The sequence below is a fragment of the Microcaecilia unicolor genome, chromosome 1 (assembly GCF_901765095.1).
Source record: "Microcaecilia unicolor chromosome 1, aMicUni1.1, whole genome shotgun sequence".
Classification (NCBI taxonomy): domain Eukaryota; kingdom Metazoa; phylum Chordata; class Amphibia; order Gymnophiona; family Siphonopidae; genus Microcaecilia; species Microcaecilia unicolor.
Window position 1 is genome coordinate 98,120,247 of NC_044031.1, and position 25,419 is coordinate 98,145,665.

The window sequence follows — 25,419 nt, forward strand, 5'->3', positions numbered from 1 at the left end:
CAAAAATAAGACGTTATTGGGGGGACATAATCAAGTATTTGGAATCAGTGTTACAGGGAGGGGTTCTCTCTTCCCCAGAGGGATTTCTGCTTGATAGATACGAAGTCTTTGAGCAGCATAAGGGGGGGACTCGGCAGTTCATTCGAAAGGCGGGAATTATAGGGAAGAAGCTCATTATGGAGGCGTGGATGCAGGAGGAACCGCCGGACTATTGGCACTGGAGGAACCGCATACATGAGCTGATGATGCAGGAACATAGGATGGTGGGATGCTCCCCTAGAAGACGGAAAGCGTTTCTGAGGATTTGGGAGCAGTATATTCAATCTCTGTCAGCCAAGGCTCGCAGCTTCATTTTGAATCGCCTTTGAAGTTTTTTTTTTTTCCCTTAACTTCGTCTTATTTATTCTTTGTGGTTTGGGGGGAGGGGGAGGGAGGGTAGATTGGGAAGATAAGGTTTGGGGGCTTGTAGGGTGAAGTACCTGTCAGGGAAGTTTGTCTTAATGGGGGGGGGGGGGGGGTAGGTTGGGCATGTTAAGTGTTAAAAGGTGACATTCAGGGGGTACGGGGTATGTATTCATTATTATTCATATGTAAGTTTATATTTGTCTGTACCCCATGTTGTAATACAGTATGGATAAATGTTTCTTGAAAGGGGTGGGGAGGGAAGGGGAGGGGGGGTCTGGGGAGAAAACCAAAAACTATTTGACGTCGGAAGAAACACCGACAGTTGTCTGTTGTACTAGTTCTGTTATTGATGTGCTGTTATTGACTGAAAGGTGATGAAAGCATTTTATTCTGTATGTTAAGTCAATAAACAGATTTAAACATAAAAGGTCTTTTAGCTGTGTGAAGGCACTTTCTTTTTAAGGATTGTCCTCCCCCCCTCCCCACCAAGAAAAATATAATTACATTTCAGTTTTGTGGGTTTAAAAATTCAGATTGTACTCTAAACATTATTTTGACTACCACAACAGACTGAGTATGCTGTATTTCTGTTAGGTATATGAAAAGTAATATATCTTGATTTTGTTAGCGACATGTCAACTTATTTGCTTTTCCTATTTTTAGTATAAAGCCTCATTACAACCTCAAAAGGAAATTATTAAAAGTAGGAGTCTGGATAGAAGGCTACAAGACCCAATAGTTCTGACAAAATGGAGGCACAGTACATGTATGTTGGACATAAATGACAAGGTAGGATGGAGTGGAATTATTTGTATAGTGAGGAAAATGTGTTTTCTTTGTAGTCCATTATTTGATTAAGTAAAAGCACCTCCCTTTATAACTTATTGACTTTATTGGAATGTTAAAGTCTTGCTGGGAATTGTTAAGACCTGTTATTTTGGCATACTTCTGCAGTCTTGAAGGAAGTCAGCACTTACATGAAATTACTTAGATAGATTTATTAAAGAGTTGAGTGGCAGTGTCATACAGTTCTATAGAAAACATTTGTAGTGCTGTGGGGCCCACTAGTTTTGGCAAGTTAAACTCCTTCAGAATACAAGGAATGAAACTTTTCCCCCCCCCTGTTCTTATGTAATTTTAATGATTACTATAACTGTTACAAAAAAAAAAAAAGAGCAGCATAGTATTCAAATGACAGTCAATATTTTTTTCTATGCACATGCCATTTTTTTTAAACACAGGTGGCTGACTTCAGATGTGGCAGTCTGTTTGGCCAGACAGTCTTGCAAAATTTGTTTGGTGTCTCGAATCCAATTTCACCCTCCTAGGCCCTTTTTTATTCTGTTCCAGGCTGCACCTTCTTACGCAGTTTGTATATAGCTTAAAGCTAATTGGATTCAAGTTAGTCTTGCTGTTGCGAGACTCTTGTCCTAGAGTTGTTTTCGGTGAGCCTGGTAGCTAGGGATTCCCAAGTGTAAGGATGCATCTGTCCTGCATGTCCTCGGAGAAAATGAAGTTACTTACCTGTAGCAGGTGTTCTCCGAGTACAGCAGGACAGGTATCCTTACACCCCTTGGAGTTGAATTATCTTTTTAACTATTCCCCGAGGACAAACAGACCATAATTCTCACAAATGGGTAACGCGTTCCCGCATTGTCCGGTCCGGATATTATGACAAACTTTAACAAGAACTTTGTGGAGTGTGAGACATGCTGTTCCGCGCATGTGCTAGTGCCTTCCTGCCCACTGCGAGAGCGTGATTACTACAGTTATTTTTCTACCATGGTGAAGAGTGGCTGCTTTTAGTGGCAGCTGTTCCCTCTTTCTTTCCCTGTACAGTTTTAGTTTCTTATTTTCGAAGTCTTAAGTTTCATTTGTTTTCCACATCATTAGGTCGCATTTAGGCCTTGACCTCAGCCTGTTTTTTTCCTTTTTTTTTTTCTGGTGTCTTGCCCCTTTTTCCTGCACCATCACTTTGATTTGGCTACAGAGTTTTTTTCCATCCATGTCCACTCAGTTCCCAGGATCTTCAAGCTCTGTACCCAGTTCAATCAGACCATTTCTAGCAAGGACACCCATTCTTGGTGCCTTCAGTGTTTAGGGCCCAACTATACCCTGCTAGCTGTATCCTCTGTCTTCGGATGAAGAAGCAGACCCAGGTTGCCAGAGAGGCTCAATGTGAAAGGATATTTGGAGCCAGGTCCAATTTCTCGATGTCGGCATCGATTTTGAGTGCTGCACCAGCATTGGGAACGTCGGTCTGCATGGCTGCTGCTACACCTGTTGACACAGGGAGCAGTAGTGCATTGAGTGGGTCTCTACCTGCCTCGATACCGACTGCTGTGCAGGGCCCCCAGGACCGTCCAGAGTCAGACCCGACCCCGGGGGGATGTGTGGATTCGATGTCTTCCTCGTCGACACCAAGGAGCCTCGTTGGTGAGCTTTGGGCAAAGGCCAAGAAGTATCAGCATCAATCGTCCTTGACACACAGTGCCGGGAGCTCTGGGACATCAAGGAATTCGGCACCTGAGAAACTTCAGTGCCAGAAGGACTGCTCCCCCCTTCATTCAAGAGGTACCGCTACGTCTGTCTCCTATCAGCCAGTACCCAGCTTCCGTCTCATCCCCATCAGTTTTGCAGCCGGTCTCTGAGCCGGCATCCCAGCCGTTCTTGGTGTCAGCCATCGATGAGCGAGCACATCCAGGCCTTGCTCCCCGAGCTGCTGGATCGACTATTGTAATGGTGTGCATCTGAGGTGCTTGTGCCTACCCTGCTGCCTGTTCATCCTGCGGTGAGGCCTCTGATGCCGGTGTCGCGTGCGGTTCTAGTATCGACTGCCACTCAAGCTGGTACTCCCTCGAGATTGGTAGAGGAAGCTTCACTGGAGTCAAGGTGGGAGCCAACTCCTTGATGCCGTTTTCGAGGACATGGTTCCTCTAAGTCGAGGCAGGCTTAGTCTCTGCCCTCCCATGAGGAGTTTTTGGACTAACACCGATGAGGAGCGCTCATGGGAGTCTGAGGAGGATCCATGGTACTTTTTGGAGGTTGAGTTCTATTTTTATTTTTTGTTACATTTGTACCCCGCACTTTCCCACTCATGGCAGGCTCAATGCGGCTTACATGGGGTAATGGAGGGTTAAGTGACTTGCCCAGAGTCACAAGGAGCTGCCTGTGCCTGAAGTGGGAATCAAACTCAGTTCCTCAGTTCCCCAGGACCAAAGTCCACCACCCTAACCACTAGGCCACTCCTCCACTATGACATCCCCTCTGAACCCTCCCCTCCACTTGAAAGAAGAAAATCTCCTCCAGAGCATTCCTTTTCCCTCTTTTGTGAAGTAAATGACTGATGCCATTCTATTTCCTTTGGAGGTGAAGGACATGGCTGAGACCATTCTATTTCTTTTGGAGGTAGAGGATGAGCCCAGGGCCTAGATGCTCAAGGTCCTGGACTATGAGTCTCCTCCTAAGAAGGTTATGACTGTCCCTCTCCATGAGGTACTCTAAGAGGGAATTAGGAGTCCCCTCTGTCGGTCCCTGTCCTGCCCAAGATGATCAACACTATGTACTGGATCCACAGCACACCTGGATTTGATAAGCCCCAGTTGCCTCATCATTACATCGTGGTGGAATCCACCCTCAAAAGAGCCAGGAGCTCTAGAGACTATGCTTTGTACCCCCAGGCAGAGAAGCCTAAGACCTTGGACTCTTTTGGGAGGAAGATGTTCCGGGCCTCTCTGCTCGTGTCCCATGTACAATCTTAACCAGCTCTTCAAGAGCATGTACTTGCTAGACTTGGCTGACTCTCTCCCACCAGAGCAGGCTGAGTTGGTACGCCAGTTGGCCAAGCAGCAGAAGGTGTGTCATATGTTCTTGGCCAGGGGCGCCTACGACACTTTTGATGTAGCATTCAGGATCTGTGCCCAAAATATAACAGACTCTCATAGCTGCATGTTTCTGTCAACAGCATGTGCCTAATGCCCCTGCTACTTCCCAGTCAAAGCAAGAGATGAGCTTTTGACTGGCTCCAGCAGAGCCTAGCCGTTGTCAGTCCTGGACAACTTGCTGGTTAGGTGAGGCTGAAGATTTTCCATGAAAGGTGGCCCCTTATAACCTGCAGCTGGTGGGTTCTCCAAATAGTTTGTCTCAGATACGCCCTAAATTGCCCTTGGAAACCTCCAAATTGCCCAACGAGAGCTCATTACTTTAGCTGTCAGCATGAGCAGGTACCTGCAAAGGAACTCTCCACTCCTCTAAAGGCCCATGCAGTCAAGTCCGTTCCACCAAGGGAAGAAGGGCAGAGATTCTATTCCAGGTAGTTCCTCGTGCAAAAGAAAATGGGGGATGCATCCCATCATAGACTTAAGGGTCCTGAACAAATTCCTGGTCAGAGAAAAGTTCAGCATGATTTTCCTGGACATTCTTCTTCTTATGATTGAGGAAAACAATTAGTTATGCTCTCTGAACGTAAAGGATGCATATAGTCAAATCCTGATACTTCCAGCCCACCGGAAGTATCTTGATTTTGGCTGGGAACACAGCACTTACAGTACTATGTGTTGCCCTTTGGCCTTACATCAGCTCCCAGGGTCTTTACCAAATGCCTAGCAGTAGTCGCAGCATCACTACACAGGCTGGGGGTTCATATGTTCCCATACTTCGACGATTGGCTGGTGAAAAGCATGTCCAAGGTCGGTGCTCAGGAGTCCATGCAGAGGACTACTCAGGTGCTGGAGCTACTAGGGTTCATTCTAAACTAACCCATTTTTACCCTGCCCACCAATTGGAATTCATTGGAGCCCTGCTAGATATGCAGAAGGTTCATGCTTTTTCCCCGGGACCGAGAGCAGATGCCCTAGTCGCACTGGCTTCTCAGGTTTGAGCCTCTCAGCAGGCCATGGCTCGGCAGATGTTGAGGTTGTTGGGCCACATAGCCTCCACAGTTTATGTGACTCCTGTGACATGCCTTCATATGAGATCTGTCCAATGGACCCTGGCATCTCAGTGGTGCCAAGTCCCGGGAGGTCTAGAAGATGTCATCGGAGTGTCCCTGGAACTTGCTCACTCTCTTTTGTGGTGGATTATTCGATCCAATTTGACTCCAGGACTTCCATTCCAAATTCCATCAGCTAAGCTCAATGGCATTGCACCAGGAAGTATATCAAACAGTCTAGACCAACGTTACCGTACTTATCTGCCACAAATCACAGAAGACCTGACATTCATGAGTGTTGCTTTTATACTTCTTCACTGAAGTCTAGACTGTGAAACAAGTGAGAAAGACACATTGCTCAGGGGGAGCAGCAGAAGAAAGGAAGTGTTGATTCCCCTGTGCAAGTCATTGGTGAGGTCCCACTTGGAGCATTGTGTCCAGTTTGGGAGACCATTTCTCTTCAAGACATAGCAAAAAGCAGATCCGTGTATGGAGTCCAAACAGCAATTTTATTAGAACAAAACCTGATGTGGTCCACATTTCGCCCTATCAAGGGCTGCCTCAGGGATATACTAAAAACAATAGCTAAAACATAATACAATCCATAAATACAAAATAAAACCGAAAACACAAAAAATGTGAGGGTTCCAGAATAACTTTTGTGTATGCCTGTAGAAAATCAAGTGAAATGCTCATGAACATTTTAACTGCAATAAATATGGATATACAAAATATAATAAGCGCACAAAAAGAAAAGCAATCAAAAGATATTAACATGCCTGTGCATGCCAGCTACATACAAAAATTATTCAGGAACCCTTACATTTTATGTTTGAGATTTTATGTTTTATATTTGTGATTGTATTTTTTTTTTTTTTTGGCTATTGTTTTTACTATACCCCTGAGGCAGCCCCTTGATAGGGCAAAATGTGGACCACTTGAGTTTTATTCTGATAAAGTTGCTGTTTGATTTCATATCTGGATCTGCTTTTTTCTACTGTGTTATTGATGCAGATCTGAAATGCCTCTCAGGTATTTTGTGGATGTATCTCTTTAAGGACATAAAAAGACTTGAGGCGGTTCAGAGGAAGGTGATAAAAATGGTACAAGGGTATGTGCCATAAGGTATATGAGAAGAGACTGGAGGACTTAGATATGTATATGCTAGAGAGACAATGTGATATACAGACATTTAAGTACTTGAAAGGTATTAATCTACAAACAAACCTCTTCCAGAGATGTAGGGGTGGTAGAACTAGAGGACGTGAATGGAGGTTACATGGAGGTAGACTTAGGAATAACGTCAGGAAATATTTTTTCACACAGTGGGTAGTGGATGCCTGGAGCACCCTTCCAGAAGAGGTGGTAGAGTCAAAAACGCTAAGCAAATTCCAAAATGCGTGGGATAGACACAGGGGTTGCCTAAATTGAAAGAGGATGGAAATACCATTTGGCTGTTGAGGTGTTATGTTAGGCAAGAGTAGTGGAAACTAAAGCAGAAGCTGAACAGACTTCTGTGGTCTGTGTCCCACAAATGGCAAAAGACCGAAGAAGATTCAGCAGCTCCAGCATAGGGGACACCAAGGCCGATGCTGAACAGACTTTTATATAGTCTCTGTCCTGCTAAAGGTAAAAGACTGGTATAGATCTCTTTCACTTGCTGCGAGTGAGGGTGCTGTCAGCTTGGGGGAGAGGAAGACATCTTGACTGGTAAGTTAAATACTGTCAGCAATACTTGGGGATGATATATGCATTATATAAATATAACCAAGACTTTGATCATGTTTGGCTGCCTATATGTTTGGTATGGTGGAAACCTGACAACCAGTATTTAAGCATGAATGTCTGGGGCCTGCACAGAGTGGCGTTATACGGCTCAGGCCAACTTGTTGGGCAAACTGGATGGGCTGTGTAGGTCTTTATTTACTGCCATCATTTACTGTGTTACTGTGAGAAAAAGGCACAAGTTCACTAGGCAGACAATACTGTGAGAGACGATACCTGCACTGAGACATGATAACCTTTCTTACTTTTATATGTTTTATAAAATGTTGGATTTTTTCTGTGGGTTGTGTGAATGTATGTGTCTTAGTAGTCTTCTTAGCTAATTGTATTATTATTTTTTATATCATTAGAGATAAGATTAAGCTGCTATGATTGAGCTTATATATTTTGCTTTTTCTGTTTTGCAGGATTCTCCAACTTCTTCAAAGTCCTACTTCCCTGATGATTCTTCTCCTTCCTCACCTAAGCATCTAAGCACAGTTAGTATAAAACTTGCCATTTTGCATACATTTTATAAACAGAGTCTGAAAATTAATTTTCAGTTCTTTGTCTTAATTAACAATCTTACTTCCATGTAATGTGCATTACTGAAAGAGATTTGAAAAACTAACGTTGATTTAAAGGAAACAGAGCTAAACATGGGAGTGTTTGTTGGTGGTTGGTCATGTAATGAACACATTGTGTTGTTTCAGCTGGAATTTAAGAGAGAAATATTTAAATAAAGCTATGAGTTAATCTGAACTATTTTTTTATAGTCAATTATGATTTTGATTTATGAAAAATTCTTTCCCACTGTAAATATATCTTTAAATCATTTTTATTGAACATATCCGGCAATGAACAGTAAAGCAGAATGACTTTTTATCAACATTGCCCAGTGAAGAAACCCCCCATGCCAGGCAGAGTGGGCAATGAAATGTCATAGATGTCAGTTAACAGCCTAGAGGATAGAGATACTCTTCTCGACCATTGGCTAGCCACACTATGAAGCGACTGTGTCCAAAAGCATTGTATGCGTGGGCACTCCCAAAACATGTGACTCAAGATAGCTGGGGATGTTGACATTTAGGGCATGCAGGTGAAGCACAAAAAGTAGCCTAATAAGCCTATTGGGCGATATATACAAACACAGCACAAACTTATAGTGTAATTCCCACTGCAGTGCACTGCTAAACTGACGTTGAACTCCCAACAGGCTATCTTCTAGTTGCTTAGCAGTGATGTCCACTACAAGCTCCACTGACCACGCCCTGGCTAACTGAGCATAATCTAAGTCCTCTGTCGTGTCCTGGACGTATCTGTCATGAAGCGCCAGTGACACCTTATTCTGTGAACCCAGAGTAAGCTCAGTGTTGAGAGTATCTTGTACATACTCATAGAGATTTACCCAATCTAAACTGTGCATGTAGTGTTGGCAGCTGAACATAAACAAATTGGTCTGTGGCAAGGAGAGAGAACTTTTTGTAATTCAGCAAGAGTACAGATAGTATATACCCGATGCTCCCCAGCAGGCAAATACTCTAGAGTCTGATCCAGGAGGAAAGTCCAGATTTGTTGAATAGGGAGTTGTGGGTCTTGCAAAACCAACAAGTCATCCGCATAGGCTAGAACTTTTAGAATACTCCCCTATGTGTATCTCCACTACTTCCTCATCCCTGCAAAGTGTGCATAACAGAGGTTCAAGAGACAAAACAAATAAGAGTGGGGAAAGGAGACACCCCTGCCTTGTGCCAAAAGCAATAGAAAAAGGGGCCGCACATACCCCTTTAGCAGAGATGCCTGAGGGTTGGAGTAAAGCATCAAAATTGTCTGGTGAAATGAGCCGTCAATATCCACACACATTAATGTTTGAAAAAGAAAGGGCCACTTGACCTGAGAAGATACACGCTCAGCATCCAAATTAGCCAGCAATAAGGGCTCCCCAGCCTGATAGCCCTGTACCATGGCCAGCAACAACTTCTAGACTTTGACCACAGGTTGGCAGCCCCTAATAAAACCAACCTGAGCATCACATACTAAGCCAAGGCAGACATACTGCCAATCTCTCGGCTAGAAATCTGGAAAGTATCTTAAGCTTCCGGAAGGTCGATCTGCCTGCCCAGTTTAAGCAGAAGACTGATAAGGGCTATATTGGTTTGTAGAGGGAACTGCTGTTTCTCTATCGCCTGGTCAAAATAATCTAAGAGGGAGCCTATCAACTTGGTGGACAGCATTTTATAAATTCCCCTGTAAACATATTGGGGCCCAGGGTGGAACACAACTTGAGGGCTTGGTTGGCAACCTGTACTTCCTTCGCTTCTAATGGTCTATTCAGAGCTTCTATTGCCTTCATAGAAAGGCAGGGCATACCCGAATTCTGCAAATAGTCCTGAATCTGTTCCACTCCAACTGCAGTGGCATCACCACCAGCAGCAGCATACAACTTGTGAAAGTGAGTAAGGAAAGGGAAATGGGACTTGATATACCGCCTTTCTGTGGTATTTTGCAACTACATTCAAAGCGGTTTACATATATACAGGTACTTATTTTGTACCTGGGACAATGGAGGGTTAAGTGACTTGCCCAGAGTCACAAGGACCTGCAGTGGGAATCGAACCCAGTTCCCCAGAATCAAAGTCCGCTGCACTAACCACTAGGCTACTTCTCCACTCCAAAGCCTCCATTATCTCTTCCATGCTAGATGTGAGTCTCCCCCGAAGAAGTTTTGATAGTAGGAATGAACCTGAATTTACTCTAGGACTTTGTGATATTTGCTAATAGTTTACCAGATTTATTTCCAGATTTGTGAAATTTACGTTTCTGAAACATACGTTCGCTTATGGAGAAGTGTATTCAGAGCGGTTTTAGTTGTAATTAAAGTTTCATAAGTATCAGGCGTAGGGTGCGTAATATATCTAGGTTTAAGCGCCTGCAATTTCCTTTCCAAATCCACAATGCCTTGCAAAATTCCCTTATTTATGGCATTGACATATGAAGTAATGTCACCACGTATCACCTGCCTTGGCAGTAGGCCATAAAAGCAATGGATTGTCTGTATGCTGCTGGTTATGATGAAATCATCCCACCTGGCATCTAAAGATTTGACAATCTGCTGTGGAAAATAGATAGGAAGGAAATTTCCAACCCCGTTTATGCTGAAAGTAAGGCTCAGCAGTTAGGTCTATGGTCAGAGACTTCCTCTGGCCCTATGACTGCCTATGACACTTGGGGAAATAGAGTGCTATGCACAAAAACATAATCTGCTTGGGACAGGGTGTGGTGTGCCTTGAATGTATGGGTAAAAAATCCCGGTCTTCTGGCTGTAATAAATGCCAAGGATCAACTAGATCTAGGGCTTGGCAAAAATAATCCGACTTCTGATCACTCCCCGAAGCACTGGGCTTATTGACAGAACGATCCAAATTAGGGTCTAAGACCAGATTCATGTCCCCAACTACTATCAGTGGTTTATCTGTATACTTATGACACATTTGTAGTAATTTGGGGAAAAACCTCCGGTTGTAAATAACTGGTCACTAGACCATCACCAAGACCAAAATCTGGTCCTGCAAGTTAAGTTGAAGCCCCCGATAGCGGCCCTCAGCATCTGTGAAAAGAGGCTCCATCTGGCATGGCAAAGACCTCCAGACCAGCACTGCCACCCCTCCTCAGTGGCCTGTTGCCGGAGAGCAATATACCTCTCCAACCCAATTCCTGCATAGTTTGAGATTTTCCTCTGTGGACAGCTGGGTCTCTTGTATGCAAACAGTGTCTGCCTTATGCCTTTTTATAGCAGTTAATATTTTTGCCCTTTTAGCTTGGGAAGTAATCCTACTCATATTCCATGAAATAATGTGTGCAGTCCTATTCTGCCCCTGACTCATTGGGAAAAGAAACATAGGGGGTACAGTAAACATGCCAAAGTGTACAAGGCTCTGGGGTGCCCAGCCACCATCCCAGAGCAAAAGCAGCAGTTGGATGACCACCCTGTACAGAAGAACGTGTGCTGCTGCAGCCCCTCTAAATACAAATAATATATGTCAAACTTGCTAAACTACTACTACTACTACTATTTAGCATTTCTATAGCGCTACAAGGCATACGCAGCGCTGCACAAACATAGAAGAAAGACAGTCCCTGCTCAAAGAGCTTACAATCTAATAGACAAAAAAAATAAATAAAGTAAGCAAATCAAATCAATTAATGTGAAGGGGAAGGAAGAGAGGAGGGTAGGTGGAGGCGAGTGGTTACAAGTGGTTACGAGTCAAAAGCAATGTTAAAGAGGTGGGCTTTCAGTCTAGATTTAAAGGTGGCCAAGGATGGGGCAAGACGTAGGGGCTCAGGAAGTTTATTCCAGGCGTAGGGTGCAGCGAGACAGAAGGCGCGAAGTCTGGAGTTGGCAGTAGTGGAGAAGGGAACAGATAAGAAGGATTTATCCATGGAGCGGAGTGCACGGGAAGGGGTGTAGGGAAGGACGAGTGTGAAGAGATACTGGGGAGCAGCAGAGTGAATACATTTATAGGTTAGTAGAAGAAGTTTGAACAGGATGCGAAAACGGATAGGGAGCCAGTGAAGGGTCTTGAGGAGAGGGGTAGTATGAGTAAAGCGACCCTGGCGGAAGATGAGACGGGCAGCAGAGTTTTGAACCGACTGGAGAGGGGAGAGGTGACTAAGTGGGAGGCCAGCAAGAAGCAGATTGCAGTAGTCTAAACGAGAGGTGACAAGGGTGTGGATGAGGGTTTTGGTAGAGTGCTCGGAAAGAAAGGGGCGGATTTTACGGATGTTGTAGAGAAACGCACCCACGTAGTACTTAGCCATAACCTTCCATCCCAAACCCACCTCCCATATCCCCTCCCCTTCCCATAATGTAAAGGCATCACTGTAGTTATATATAAAAATGACAATTTGAATTAGTTTTTATACCATAAGATATAAAAGGGACTTCCCTTCTCCGTGCAATCTGGAGTATAGATAGCTCACCCTCTGAGGACTTTCATGCCTTTTTAAATGTCTTCTGCCTCTGATCTAGATTGATGCGTACTCTTTACACATGGAGGGCCTCTGTGTCTTTATAAAATACCAGCACAATTAAGTACATAAGTATTGCCTTACTGGGACAGACCAAAGGTCCATCAAGCCCAGCATCCTGTTTCCAAACAGAGGCCAATCCAGGTCACAAATACCTGGCAAGATTCCCCCCAAAATGCAAAACATTTTATGCTGCTTATCCCAGAAATATTTTCAGGGATAAGCAGAATTTCAGCAAAATTATTGCTGAAATGGCTAAAATGCAGCCACTTATATTTACATTAGCTCAAGATCTGGTATAAATAAATGCGGCTGAAGTATGTTCATAGTTTTGTGTATTTTATAAACTAAGCCTCCTTTACTATGGTAAACAAAAAAACTAACTGGAGAGTAAAAAATTATAGGTGGTAATAATCCAACCTGACTACACATTTTTATAGGACCATCAGATGTAATCGTACAAAGTTGAGTAAACATCTCTCATACTCCATAACATAGCTGTTCATAGGTCCAATTTTTTAAGATTCAAAAACATGTAAGCTGAAATCAAAATATACAGTGATCACGCTTAACTTATTATGCAGAGCTGTCATCTTAGAGAACAGTCACAGAAGTGTAATCTTAGGCTTTTGAATTTTCCAAAATCATCTCTGATTCCTGCAGGACAAATATTGAGGAAGTACTTTTTAGAAGTTTTGAAGATACTGACTGAAGCATTACCACTTATTACTAGGGTGCAGAATTTGTCATTTAAGAAAAAGTTAACAGTAGCTGTCGTCAAAGTCCTAAAGCAAACTTCATCGGATAGTGTAAACATGAATGGCTTCCTAGAGAACTTTTTGTAGGTCGTTGTTGAAAGATTAACTGATCTAGTGACTTTTTCTGTAAAGCTTGGACTGGAACAGTATTCTAACATTGTATTTTTGATATATGAACTGGAGTTCCTTGCAGTTTGGCAGCTTGGGGCTCATGTTACTTTTCTACTCAATGTGCATTAAATGTACAATATTTTGTAGATTAAACTGTATATATGTTTGCTGAGTTCAATACATTTTGACTCATTTCATCTGTATGACAAAACGGTTGTAATGTTCAGTCAATGTGAGAGTCAAAAAAGCAAATGGAAGGTTAGACATTATTCAGAAAGGTGTGGAGAATAAAATTGAATATCATAATGCTTCTGTATCGATCAATGATAAGACTGTACTTTAAGTATTGTGTACAGTTTTAGTTGCCCCATTGCAAACAAGATATAGCAGGATTTGAAAAAATATAGAGGTGGCAATTTTAGTCCTTTTTTATTATTTTTGTTCTTATGAAGAAAGTCTAAACTTTAGGGAGTTCTGAGAAAAAAGCAAACCTCACTAGGTAAGTGAATAATACTTGGTTGGGAGATTTTCAAAGCACTTAGACTTACAAAGTTACGTGGAGGGGCATTTTCAATATGATGACTTAAGTCCAACTTTGGACGTTTTGCAAAAAATGTCCAAAATCTGAATAGGAAAGAAGGTCACTTTAAAAAAGAAAAAGTATCTTTTTTTTTTTTTTTTTCTTCAAAAATACTGTTTTGAACAAGGTTTTGTGATTTGGATATTTTGTTTTTTGGTCCATTTTTGAAAAAAAAAAAAAAAAAGTCCAAGTGCAAAACGCACAAAATCAAGCCATTGGGATGTAGGAGAAGCAAGCATTTTTAGTTGACTGTTCCCCCAGACATCCCAGGAAAGCAATAGGGCACCCTAGGGGGCACTGCAGTGGACTTCATCTCGCTATTGCTCCCTTATCTTGTCTGCTGAGTCCCCCAAAGCCCACTACCCGCAACTGTACACCACTACCGTAGCCCTTACGAATGAAGGGGAGATCTATATGTGGGTACAGTGGGGTTCTGGTGAGTTTTGAAGGGTTCATAGTTTCCTCCACAAGTGTAACAGGTAGGGGGAGTTATGGACCTGGGTCCACCTGTCTGCAGTACACTGCACCCACCACTAGTCTACTCCAGGGACCTGCGTGCTGTTCTAATGGACCGGAGTATAACATCTGTGGCTGGCAAATAATGTTTTAAATCACATTTTTGGGGGTGGGTGGGAGAGGGTTAGTGACCACTGGGGGAGTAAGGAGCGGTCATTCCTGATTCCCTCCAGTGGTCATCTGGTCTTTTAGGGCACCTTGAGGCATATTTTCAAAGCACTTACCCTTCCAAAGTTCCATAGAAACCTATGGAACTTTGGAAGGCTAAGTGCTTTGAAAATATGCCTCCTTGTGACCTTATTCATTATAAAAACAGGTCTAGCTCAAAACATCTTAGTTTTAGTCCTGGGTGGTTTTTTGTTTTGTTCCATTATGGCTGAAAAACATCCAAGTGTTATGAGTTCCCAGATCCTACCCTTAACACACCCCTGTCACACTCGCTTGTGATTTGAACAGACTTCTGATGGACTTCATAGGAAAACGTCTAAAAATTGGTTTTGAAAATACCAATTTGGATGTTTTTGTTTATGCCACTTTTTGGACGTTTTTCTCTTTTGAAAATGAGCTCCACAGTAACCCGTGGAACATTGTAAATCTAAGTGCTTTAAAAATAAGCCTCATAGTGACTTAAAGCAGAGGAAGCGGGATATGTTGGAGGGCACACTGAGGACATGGCTGAAGGCAGTCTGTCTTTAGACTGTTGCTGCTAGCAACTCGCACACAGTTACAGGGCCATGAGAGAGGGATAGTGAAGAGTTAGTGGTCCTGGGCTCATGGGGTGGGAAAAAGATGGACTCCATGTTAACCAAGGTGGAACCAGGTTACTGACATTAACATTTAAAAAGGAGATAGAGAAGCTTTTAAACTAGAACCTGGGGAAAGCCAACAGTCACTCAGGAGCCATGGTTTGGAATGAGGCATCTTTGAAGGATACTATTAACACAGAGAAGTTAGGGCATCTCGTTAGAGAGATTGCAACGAAAGCAAAGTAAGCCAGGAGATTTTAAGTGAAGAGCAGACAAAAGATGGTTTTTTATCAAACATAGATACAAACAAAAAGCACACTTTGACATGTCTGCATAAAAATGCTAGAAGTCTAAAAAAAAATATGATGGTAGAGTATATAGCACTAAACAAAGAGGTAGATGTAATCAGAGCTGTGGATTCCGGTACACTAAACCTTCGACTCTGCATCCTCTTTTTTTACTGTTCAACTATGACTCCTACTGATATTAGGCTTTTAATTTTTTTGTCCTGCAGTACTTTATATCCAGGACAAAAATATACATCTATGTATAAAATGATAAATTTACCAAATTTTATAATCTAAGTTTTTTTTTATTTATTTTGAAGCTGGAGCTAGTATGTTTTTACTGACTCTGATTCCACCCAAAATTGCTTCCAAATCTGACTCCACAGCCCTGGATGTAATAGGCATCTCAGAAACCTGGTAGAAGGAGGTTAATCAATGAGAGACTGAGTGAGTTACATGGTACAAATTGTATTGCAGTGATAGGGAGGATCAAATTGAAGGGGGGGAGCGGTGGTCCTATATGCTAAAGAGCTGAGAACAAGGCCAGTGCAGGCAGACTTCTACTGCCTGTGCCCTGATTGTGGCTAAACAGATTTGAATAGACTGGAGTGGGGCTTCAATGACAGCTTCAGAAGTCTTAGAACAAGGACAGTGCCGGGCAGACTTCTACGGTCTATGCCCTGAAAATGGTAAAGACAAATCAAGATCAGGTATACATAAGAAGTATCATATAAAACCTTGTGCTATGAGGCTATCTTGTTGGGCGGACTGGATGGACCGTACAGGTGTTTATCTGCATAGTAACATAGTAGATGACGGCAGAAAAAGACCTGCACGGTCCACCCAGTCTGCCCAACAAGATAAACTCACATGTGCCATTTTTTGTGTATACCTTACCTTGATTTGTACCTGTCTTTTTCAGGGCACAGACCGTATAAGTCTGCCCAGCACTATCCCCGCCCCCCAACCACCCGCCCCACCCCCCCTCCACTGGCTCGGGCACAGACCGTATAAGTCTGCCCAGCACTTTCCCCGTCTCCCAACCACCAGCCCTGCCTCCCACCACCGGTTAAGCTTCTGGGGATCCATTCCTTCTGAGCAGGATTCCTTTATGTTTATCCCACGCATGTTTGAATTCCGTTACCGTTCTGCTGTCATCTACTATGTTATTTTGTGCGTGTGTGTATATACATATATATATATATAGAGAGAGAGAGAGAGAGAGAATGAATTTTAACACTTGTATAATGTGGAAAATTTTCCACATCTGCAGTTACTGTGAGCTTATTTGGACCTGGGGTTTAGAGAATTTTTTTTTTTGGGGGGGGGGGAGTATAGTGCTTTATTGGTTTGTGTTTAAGAGTTTGATTCGTTAATTGGCTACCTTCAGTAAGCAGTTTCACAGGATCTGGCACTTACATTTGTAAGTAGCTCTTCTTACACATGGAAAGCCCAGTATAATGCCACTCTTTTTGAATGTTTTCTTTAGCAAAATGACTACTTATATGCTTTCTGCCACATACATGCTTTGTTGTCTGTGATGTACATATTTGTGACCGTCTATGGGAAAAGATAACGTAGCAGACCCGAAATGTCGTGAGTGGCCAATTTTTCATAAGCAGTCTTCAAAAGTTGCATGTTTGAGCCTCTAACTTTAAACTTTTCACAACAAGATAGGACTTGGACTGTTGTATTACAAGTTGTTTGCTTTAACGGAATTAATTAAAACCTCATTTTTGGTTTCTGGTGACTTTACCATCTTTTCCTAGAGATGGTCACATTTGATAAAAGGTTTCACATTGAGTTAGTTTTTATTTTTGAACATATGGATTGACATTCTATACAAAGTTATTCTCATGAGGTCCTATGAAAAATGTTTTTTGTTTCGATGTATGTCAGAAATCGCTTGCATGGTTATACTTTTCACTTCATATTTGTAAAGGAACCCTTATTGGTCTTATATGCACATCTATTTCAGCATTTATTTTCTTTACAATAAAGCTATGTGATTTGACCCAAGTTCATGGCCTTACTGGTAGGGGGATGCATGTGATAAATGAGTGATAGGACATGTGACGTCTTTTTCTATATTGCAGGAGGAAAAATATGGTGTACTAAATGTCACAAAAATTACAGAAAATGGGAAAAAAGTTCGGTGAGTAGGTGTTCCGTTATAGTTGGATTAGTATTCTACATTTCTTTAGAGCTTATAGGTTTTGTGTTTGTACAATGTGCAAGTGGTGGCATACACTTCCTGCTGTTTTTTTCATTTGAGATTGTTGCAGCTTTGTGATGGAAATCAGTTTTCAAATGGATTTATGAGGCTAATTGCAGAATTCACAGCATAAATCCTTATTTTTAAATTCTGAGGCAGCTATGCATAATGTTTGGTCACGTATCCCGATGTCTTGCAAATCATTGTGTGTTTAGGTAGGGGAGGGGGAGGAGACATTATGCTATTTAGGACTATCCGGATAACTGCAGAAATAGCTACCCTAGCTTAAATGGAGAGGGCTTTGAATCCAGCTTAGATAAGCAGGTAACTTATCTTTACATTGTGATCAGGTATGCTGAATGTTAGTCCTGTAGGTTTTTCAGTTTCAGTCTAGGTAAAGAAAAGAAATTACAAACTGTTAGTCCACTGCCTCCAGGTATGCCTACCCCCTGTGGTGTCAGGGAATGCTGAAGTAAAAAGATGAACTTTTAAGCCAGACCTAAATCTAGAATAGGAATGTTCCTGCTCTTACAGCAGAAGGAAGATAATTTCATAGGGTAGAGGCAGTACAGAAAAAAGCTGAGTGATGGGTGGACTCCAGACTGGTCAGTAGAAGAGCTCAATAAACAGCTAGGCATGTAAGGGGTAAGAAGAGGAGCCATTGCAAAGAACTTTAAAATATAAGGTTAGAATCTTATGTTTGATTTGTAAGGAGGTAGAAAACAAACAATACTTTGCTAAGAGAGGAGTAATACAGTGATGGTGTGATGCACATGTAAGAATCTGAATAGCTATATTCTGTACTGACCGAAGCCTTCACAGCAGAGATAAAGGAAGAGTTGCGTAGATTATATTGCAATATTCCAGGCATGATGCTACCAAGGTATAGAGTAAAGTTTCATATGATGCTACATCCAAATAATGACAGAGCAGATGTGACGAAGAAAGTAGAAACATAATTTTACCATTGATGTAATCTGGGACTTGAAAGATAGATGTGAATCAAAAACTACACCCAGATACCTGAAGGAGTCAACCAGGGTTATGGAAGATCCACAAAGTGTTGGGGTGAGTGTAGGAGATGAAGAGCAGCTTGTAACCCATAACATTCCAGTTTTGGTAGGATAAAGCTATAGGCAATGGGAGTAGACCACATATCAGTAGCATCAAGTCAAGCTTGTAGAGTTTGAATATAGTGCTGCCTACCTGAAGACCCTCCATACGTTGGACTGTCTTTGTGATCCATTCAACTCTTGCATCACAATCTAACTAGGTTGCACCTCAACTCTGGGAAATTTATCTGTTAACTGGAGGAACCCTGAACTTGGGAGTCACCCACTTGTGTGCCTGATTTAATTTTGCTTATAGACAGAGAAAGCAGAGTTGTTTACGTGTGGTAGATGTTCACCATATACAGAGAGATTATTCAGGCACATAACCCTCCCCATCTCTCTGAGTTGTACTTGTTCTTGACCTATAGAACTAATTGAAGAAATTGAGGAGACCATTGCATGAGAGAACGGTTGCAACTTTACATTCATTCTGAGCTCTGGAAGACCTGTAGTGTGCCTTTTCTAACCAAGAAGTTGTTAAAGACCTATTTCTTTGCCAAGACCTACTCCCCACTTTTCACCATTGACTGATGCACTCTCCTTGACCCTTACCCTGCTTGATCCACCCTGTTAGATGTTTTTCATCCTGTCTCCTCCTTGTATACTTTTCTAAGTTTCCTATTTTGTGATTTTATTTAACTTTTTGTAAGCCACATTGTGCCTGCATGTGTGGGAAAATGTGGGATATAAGCAGACCATAAATAAATAAATAAAATATAAAGGTGAACTTGTGTTATTGACTTTCAGCAAATATATATTAATGTAATTTCAGGAAGAACTGGACCTCTGCTTGGGCAGTACTTCAAGGCTCATCTTTATTGTTTCCTAAAATCCAAGGAAGTGGAGCAAGTTGGGTAAGGATCTTGATATTTGGCATTACAAATACAATTATGTTTTGATATTTTGCACAAGAGTATTGCAGCACTGAAATGTAATTTATTTTTTTAATTGTAAAATTAATCTCTTCAGTAATAGAAAGCAATTGCTTCCTTAAAATGCTTGCTTGTTCATTTGATTGATGCAGTTTCTAGGCATACTTCCTTTTTGTGATAGGTAAAACAAACAAACAAGAAAATGATGACAATTAAGTGTCATCAGAACTTTTGTATACTGTGTTCATATGTTATATTCAGGATCACTGGTTTCCCGTGATCCAGCAATAAGGACAAAACATGTGGCCCTTGCTATGGAATTGTTTGGTCTCTTTAGAAGTGCATGAAATTAGGGGGTAGAGAGTAGGGTTTTCCCTTACCAGCTCCAGTCATCTGTCTCCTTGCGTTACCACCCCATTTTCTTATCCTCCCCTGTCTCTCTCTCTCTTCTCTCTCCTCCCTCACATTCATGGTATTCTCACACACATGAATGCCTATCCCCAGCAGAACCTCTTTGCAATTCCCTAGCATTTATAAAATAATGAGTGGAGTGGAACGGGTAGATGTGAATCGTTTGTTTACTCTTTCCAAAAATACTAGAACTAGGGGCATGTGATGAAGCTACAAAGTAGTAAATTTAATACGAATTGGAGAAACTTTTTCTTCACTCAACCTGTAACTAAACTCTGGAAATCGTTGCCAGAGAATGTGGTAAAGGTGGTAGGTCTGGGCGGCTTCCTAAAGGAAAAGTCCATAGACCATTATTAAATTAACTTGGGGAAAATCCACTGCTTATTTCTGGGATAAGCAGCATAAAATGTATTGAATTTTTTCTGGATCTTACCAGGTATTGGTGACCTGGATTGGCCACTGTTGGAAACAGGATGCTGGGCTTGATGGACCTTTTGGTCTGTCCCAGTGTGGCAATACTTTATGTACTTACCTTATTCTTCCTCTTACATTCCTCCTCTCTTCTGTTGAGTTATGTTATAAAATTATAACCCACCTTCTCCCTATAAGGTCCAAAGCAAAGTCACAATTTAAAAGTCCAGTGAATAGCACTAGGAATATTACAAAAGATAAATTATTATGGTATTTTACAATTTTTGAAGTATATAACAGTATAACAGTCTTGAACTGCACAAAACACAAAGGAAGGTTTCTGGTTTTCCACAAGGTTCAAACTGCTAGTTTTCTATGCAGCCGCAGAGGATGATGTGGTCTGAGCTATTGCTACACACTTCCTCCTGTTAACTGGCTCAGAGAGTGGTGTATGTCCAAAAACTCTAATATTGTCTTTGTGCTGCTTCCTAAGTTTTGTTGAGGGGAGTATTCTATGCAAAGTCTGTGCCAGAAGACATACGAACAGAGGCTTGAAGGTATACGCTTTAGAAAAGGGATGGAGAGATACAATACAGATGTTTAAATATTTGAAAGGTATTAAGAACAAACACATCTTTTTCAAAGACAGGCAAACTGTAGAACTAGAGAACATGAAATGAAGCTACAAGGAGGTAACCTAAGAGCAACATCAGAAAATAATTTTTCACAAAAGGGGTGGTGGATGCCTGTAATGCCCTCCCTGTGGAAGTGGTGGGGATAAAAATAGTAATGGATTCCAAAAGGCATGGGATAGACACAGAAGATCCCTATGTAGCACAAGGATAGAATTAAAGCTAAACGTAAAAGACTTTCTCACTTCAAAAGAGCATTTTTGTGGAGGGGGTAACTTGCATGAAATGGAAGGTACAACTCTAGCTTCCTTACTGGACAAACTACATGGACCATACTGGTTTTTATCTACTGTCATTTACTATGTTACTATGTATGTACAGAGTTCAGAGGGCGTCTGGATTCAAGAGGCAGCATATTCATTATTCAGTGGTAGTCTCAAGAAAGGCAAGAATACTAGGGCCCACACATTAATGCTCCCAAGGAGAGATGCTCATACCTTCAATTCTTACCAGCTTTTCATGAGCCAATAAACAAGACTTTTTGTTTAAAAAATTTTCGCCTTCAGGATAAATGTGCAATGCTCAGGTCACTAATGCAGAAAGGGAAAGAGAGTAGAAAGCAATGGTCAAGTTGACCTTTGATACTTTTAAGAATTTCAGCAATAGGGTAGTTCTCTACGCCCATGCAAAGTTCCTTTCTAAGCTGTCAGCTTTCTGCCTTAATCCAGTCAATCGTGCTGCCAATAGTATTAAATATACTTTATACACTTTTGGATTGCAAAAGAGCCTTGGCTAACTAGCTGATCTCATTTCCTTTACTTACGCTTGAGCAGGCCACGTTTAGTAGAGCATTTGAAGGCTCATAGTGTCAGAGCCTTGGCTGCATCTGTAGCACATGTGAGGTCAGTCTCTATGGAGATTTGTAGAGCTACAACTTGGACTTTGATCCATACATTCACATCAGTATTATTGGGAATGAATTCCTGACATGACAGTAGGTTTGTTCAGACTATTCTGCAGAATCTTTGAGGTTTGGAATCCAACTCCATCCCTCTCCAGGGCCCATTTTACTGATTTCCAAGTTTTCTTTGAGCAAAACAAACAAACCTAAATAAATACAAAATAAAAAGGCTTATTGTCACTAAAAACACTTTGGCAGTATATTTTTCCAATCAACTCGTCAATAGGGGCTACTGTTAGCTAAACTGGAGTAAAAACGTTACACCTGTTTACTAAAATGTACTCCAGAAGATTATTTTAACTGTGTTGAATAAGCTTTATTCATTATAAACATAATCAAAGTGTAAACCTTAAAAATAATCATTCGAGCCTCACACATACCACTCACTCCACTCATTCATTGCATTTAACACTGCTTTTCCTGAGGCTGTTTCTAAAATAACCTTGATGTTCTATAATACAAAAATATGTAGTCCTTCAAATGGATCAAAGATTCCATCAGTTAGACCAGCCAGTATAGTCTCTCCATTATATGTTCCCCCCATATGGAGCCATATTTCAATATCTTCATCAGGAGGAATAAAATAACACCGGAGGGGTCACTACCAAATCTCGCTCATTGCTGTAATCCTGGTTTACACTTTGATTATGTTTATAATGAGTAAAGCTTATTCTCAATAGAGTTAAAATAATCTTCTTTAGTATATTTTACTAAATAAGTATGTTTTCCCCCTTCCTTTTAAAAAAATTTTTTTTTATTAAAGGTGACTATAGCTAGGGAGTCCCACTTGTGACTACATGCTGCTTCACCTCTGAGAAAGCCAAGTTACTTACCTGTAGCAAGTGTTCTCCATGGACAGCAGGATGCTGTTTTCTAAAATAAGCTATTAGATAACTGGAGAAGTCTTTTAGTGGTGGTGATGTATAGGAAGTGATGCACAAAGTGCTTCTAAAAATGTTATCTGAGGGCATCGTTTTCTGAAATGGGCTCTGTATGACCTCTCCCACTTTACGAACTTGCATCCTACTGACCCATGGAGAACACCTGCTTTAGGTAAGTAACTTGGTTTTCTCCACTTTAGGTATAACAGCAGCTTGCAGTAATAGCAGTTCAAATTACTTGCGAAGCAATCTTTTAGTCCTTTAAATCTTCTTGTAAACCTTAGCTTAGGAGAATTCTTGTAAACTCTTGGAGGAACCCCCAGATTAAATAAATTCTTCTCTAGCAAAGAATGAGAAACATTTGGTTCTAAATGGGCCATAGACACCACCTTCTCCTAGAGCTCCATAATAACAAATTAAATGAAATGTATTAATATACTGTCATGACTGGTAGCTCTAGGTAGTTTACAAAAGAATAAAAGATTGCAACTCTAATAAAACATAGGAAAAAGGAAAATACAAAAGTTAGAAGTAAATAAAATAAATGAACAGTCTCTCATTAAAATTACACATATATGAAGAGCTAATTATAAAACTTATTAAACATGTTTTTCATTATCATCTGAATCACTCTCAAGAAACAATTCAATTGACAATGAATTCCCAGAGCAACTTCAGAAAAAATTGCCTACTGGTTAATTTTTTCTTAGTGCTTGAAGCTGTGGGTAATCAAATTTGATACATGTAAATAGAATGAGAGGGGCGGGGACTTTTCTGAAGTAACAATCAAGTTGACAAATAATAAGAACTAGAACCATGTAAAATTTTAAAATAAAATTCAAAATTGAAATTCAGTTTTTGTGACTATTGGGAACCAATGTAATGTCTTCAATAATGGTGTCACCCTGTGAAATCTGGTTGCTGGGTACTGTTTTATGACAACTGAAATGTCCTCCCCACTAGGGATTTTTAATATTGTCAGCAAAGCACCTCTTACCTCAACCTCATCCCAGTAGTAAACGTTGGGCTTGGGAATCAAACACAGATCCTTACTGTGTGGTAATGTGCAGCACTGCCAGTGTGTCTTTATGCCGGACTGACTAATTTTAATCTTTAATTTTTCAGGAAAAAAAACATAATTACACTAAACTAAAATGAACCTGACTTTAAAATAAGAGCTGGTCCAATAGTTTAGTGGCAGTGATGCAGTATAGTTGCCCTGGGATTGATTTCTGTATCCAGCTCCTATTGTCCAAACCAGCAAAGACTTTGTAGCTTGTGCAAGCAGTATTCATTCACAGCTACTGGGAGCAATTAAATTTTGGCTATCACACTTGTATGATGACAGCCAGCAAATTTATTGGGTTGAGGAGAGTTATAGCTTATGGGCTTTTGTGGCACTTGGTCAAAGCAGTGATTGGCAAGAAGGCAGATGGCTGAAAACCTATTGGTTGCTGCAAAGGAAAGCTTATGGCACTGCAGAGCCAAAGAGGCAAGTCTGAAATGGAAACCCAAACAGCAGAAAAACGTTTGATGCCACAAAAACTAGTTTGGCCATTTTTTTTTAAATGTTGTCACTCTCGTGTCATACATCTATATAAATTTATAAATATCATTTTCATTCTTTTTATAAATAGTATTTAAATTGAACAATATCAGGAATAATCAGTTTAGAAACTTCAGGATGAAGCTTTAAGTTTAAAACAAATTAATAATTTTTGTATTATCGCATTTATATCCTGCTTTTAATCCAAAGCTAATATACATAACATCAACAAACACAAAAACATGGACTCTTCTCCCAGTGCATGCCTGGGAGGAGAGTCCATTTCTAATCTGAGATCAATCATCCCTAAAATGTTTCAAGAAAAAGTAATAATGAAGGAAGGAAGGGCAAACAAAGCTAATCAACAACTCCAATCTACATTAGACCTCAGTGTAGTGGAGGGGGAGAGAGAAAATTAAGAATAATTTGAGAGAGCTTGACAGATATTTTTGAATCTAATATCCAGATTTATTTACTAAGTATTTTTTTTTCTTTTTTTGCAAATTAGTCTGTTGTGCCACTGCACATTTCTGATAGAAGCCAGCTGCCTCCCTTCCCTAAATATGTTCTCAGTACTTTGATGGCATCCCCCCCCCACCGTTTAACTTTCTGGAAGTTTGACCATGTGGTGCAGGAATGTCGGGTTAGTTTCAGGGTCTTAAGTCTGGGAAGACTGGCATGGCTCAAATGTGCTGAGAGTTTAACCCCACAATGTGGATTGTGGGAGCGGTCCTGGTACCCAACAAAAGAAAAACCCATTTCCATATAAGAAGATATGGAACCTAAGCATGAATTATCTGGATAGTATTCTAGGAAGCCATTATTAAACATTATCACTATAAATTTACATTCTAAATGTTCAACTGAATTTTGAAAACCAAGTCATCTGTACAAATATCATAAGTGCTTGATAGGTGGGGTAAATGAATTGAAATCTATACACTGATAATACAAATGTCCAAATTGTGATTTTCTCTGTATTGTTTGCAGCTTCTGTTCCAGTATACTTCTTTTGTATGTTGCTTGATTTTCTAGTTTGTCTTGTACATCTCCTTGCTGTGTGCATTGATTTGTGACTTCCCTTTTTCTTCCCTTTTTTCATCAAGTCTTTTTGCACATGGTGTTCGATTCCTGAGCTGCTGTTCTCACTGCTAGCTACCTGGAAAAATTCTGTTAGCCATCGGCCAGCCATCTCCTATGTAAACTGCAATCCTGTTTCTGCTGTCACTGTATGTGTACTTGCATGCTAGTTG

General features: G+C 41.0%; 1 protein-coding gene across 1 annotated transcript in view; it reads left to right on the forward strand.

Moving 5' to 3' along the window:
* ARHGAP12 (Rho GTPase activating protein 12) overlaps positions 1-25,419 on the forward strand; it is a 222,388-nt gene that overhangs the window by 128,369 nt on the left and 68,600 nt on the right. Inside the window, 4 exon segments of the mRNA XM_030199157.1 lie at positions 1,069-1,194; positions 7,528-7,599; positions 17,222-17,280; positions 19,225-19,306. Coding sequence (XP_030055017.1) covers positions 1,069-1,194; positions 7,528-7,599; positions 17,222-17,280; positions 19,225-19,306 — 339 coding nt within the window.